Source organism: Crocodylus porosus, unplaced genomic scaffold, assembly GCF_001723895.1.
Source record: "Crocodylus porosus isolate Cpor-Errol unplaced genomic scaffold, CroPor_comp1, whole genome shotgun sequence".
Taxonomy (NCBI): domain Eukaryota; kingdom Metazoa; phylum Chordata; order Crocodylia; family Crocodylidae; genus Crocodylus; species Crocodylus porosus.
Window position 1 is genome coordinate 17,422,560 of NW_017728932.1, and position 1,826 is coordinate 17,424,385.

The window sequence follows — 1,826 nt, forward strand, 5'->3', positions numbered from 1 at the left end:
CGGCGCCGCGGCCTGAGACGCCAGGACCGGCGGCACCAGGCCCTGCAGCTCCGGCGGCGGCGCCGGGAGGCGGTGAGCGGGGGTCGGTGGCCGGGGCGGGATGCGGAGGCGGGGTGCCGGGAGGCCTCACGCGCGGCCGGCTCTGTCTGCAGGTACTGGCCGAGAAGCGGCTGCTGGGCGGCGCGGACGGGCCCCCACACCTGGTGGCTGTGGTGCCTCTGCATGAGGGGGTGCGTGGCCCGGACGCCCTGCGCCTGCTGCGGAGCAACACTGCGAACCTCGTGGTCTCAGAGGTGGCTGGAGCCCACGGCTTCGCGCTCCTCTGTCCCCGGCTGCGGCAGCGATGGCGCTTTGTCTCGGCACGCGCTGGTAAGGGACCCCCAGCCTGCGGGCTGCTGAGTGCTCATTGAGCACCCGCTGCTCTGTCCTAATGATTGCCCGTCTGCAGGGGACTTCCACGCGGTGCTAGACCTGGCCAAGGTCGCGGACACGCTGCTGTTCGTGCTGCACCCGGAGGACGGCTGGGACAGCGCGGGGGAGAACTGCCTCTCTTGCCTCTTCGCACAGGGGCTCCCTAGCTGCGGTAGGTGAATTGCCAGCCTCGGGGCGTACGTGCAGCAGAGCGGGGAGAGATGCTTCTAGACAGCGCGTGGGGCGACCCACAGGCCTGTCTGGCAGCTCTTGGTTCTAGCCACGTAAATGCTGGCTAGCTGGGCGAACGCTCTCGCTCCAGAAGCATTCTCTGTCTGGGTAATGGCAGTGATGCTGAGGCATGAAAATGCCTTACACCCAGACTGTTGCCCAGTTGTTATATTGAGCTGCGTATTAACTGGTTGACTGGGTAGCAGAAGCATTGGCTGTTAACTCTGCTGTTCTCTGTACTGCTTTTTAGCTCTTGTTCTCCAGGGAATGGCTGATCTTCCACCAAAGAAGCAGACAGAGGCTAAGAAGAAGCTGAGCAAAGCTATTGAAAAGCGCTTCCCAGAGGCAAAGCTTTTCCCCTTGAACACAGAGCAGGAGTCTTTGCTGCTGCTGAGGCATCTGGCTGCCCAGAAGCAGCGGCACCTTGCTTTCCGTGACAGGCGGGCTTACCTGCTTGCCCATGCTGCTGAGTTTGTGACCAGCCAGGAAAGCGACCTGGTTGGCACCTTGAAGGTATCTGGCTTCATTCGGGGACAGCCCCTCAATGTGAACAGCCTTGTGCACATTGTGGGACACGGAGACTTCCAGATGAGTCAGGTCGATGCGCCTCCAGACCCTCTGTGTCTCAACCCCCGAGCGGCTAAACGTCCGGAGAGGAAGGGTCAGGATATGGAAATACAGGTGGGATGGTGTTCTGGGCTTTGCTTGGCCCTGCCAGCCCAGTTTGCTCCTTGCCGATTATTGAGAAGCCTTGGAGTGCCTGCTGCAGGCTTTATGCAGCACACCTGGCCAGCTTGGGAAGTGAGGAATTGACAGGCTAGAGGTGTTCGTGTAACTTCAACCATGAGAGCTCTGGGTAGAGTGCAGTGTTTGTCTTAGATGTGGTGACATGGGGTTGCTGAGGTTGGAGTTGGCTGTGGAGTGATCTTGTCCTTTGCTACAATCTGGTCTGATGCTGGACTGGGCTAGGCTCATGCATGGGGGCGCCCTGTCTTCCTCCTGCCTTCCAGGATGAGTCTGGAAATGGTGCTGTCCAGATGGAGGAGGATGTGAAGGTCTTGATGAAGGCAGATCCCAGCAGGCAAGAGTTGCTGCAGTCGGAGGTGGTTCCGGACCCCATGGAGGGGGAGCAGACCTGGCCTACTGAGGAGGAGCTGAAGGAGGCAGAGGGTCAGTAGCAGTAG

General features: G+C 60.6%; 1 protein-coding gene across 1 annotated transcript in view; it reads left to right on the forward strand.

Annotated features, from left to right (window-relative positions):
- Positions 1 to 1,826, forward strand: part of TSR1 (TSR1, ribosome maturation factor) — a gene marked incomplete at its 5' end in the record, with an annotated part of 23,706 nt that continues 21,880 nt past the window's right edge. Inside the window, 5 exons of the mRNA XM_019545341.1 lie at positions 1 to 72; positions 153 to 369; positions 449 to 583; positions 893 to 1,323; positions 1,653 to 1,812. Of these exons, the coding sequence (XP_019400886.1) occupies positions 1 to 72; positions 153 to 369; positions 449 to 583; positions 893 to 1,323; positions 1,653 to 1,812 (1,015 nt within the window). The remainder of the gene's footprint in view (positions 73 to 152; positions 370 to 448; positions 584 to 892; positions 1,324 to 1,652; positions 1,813 to 1,826) is intronic.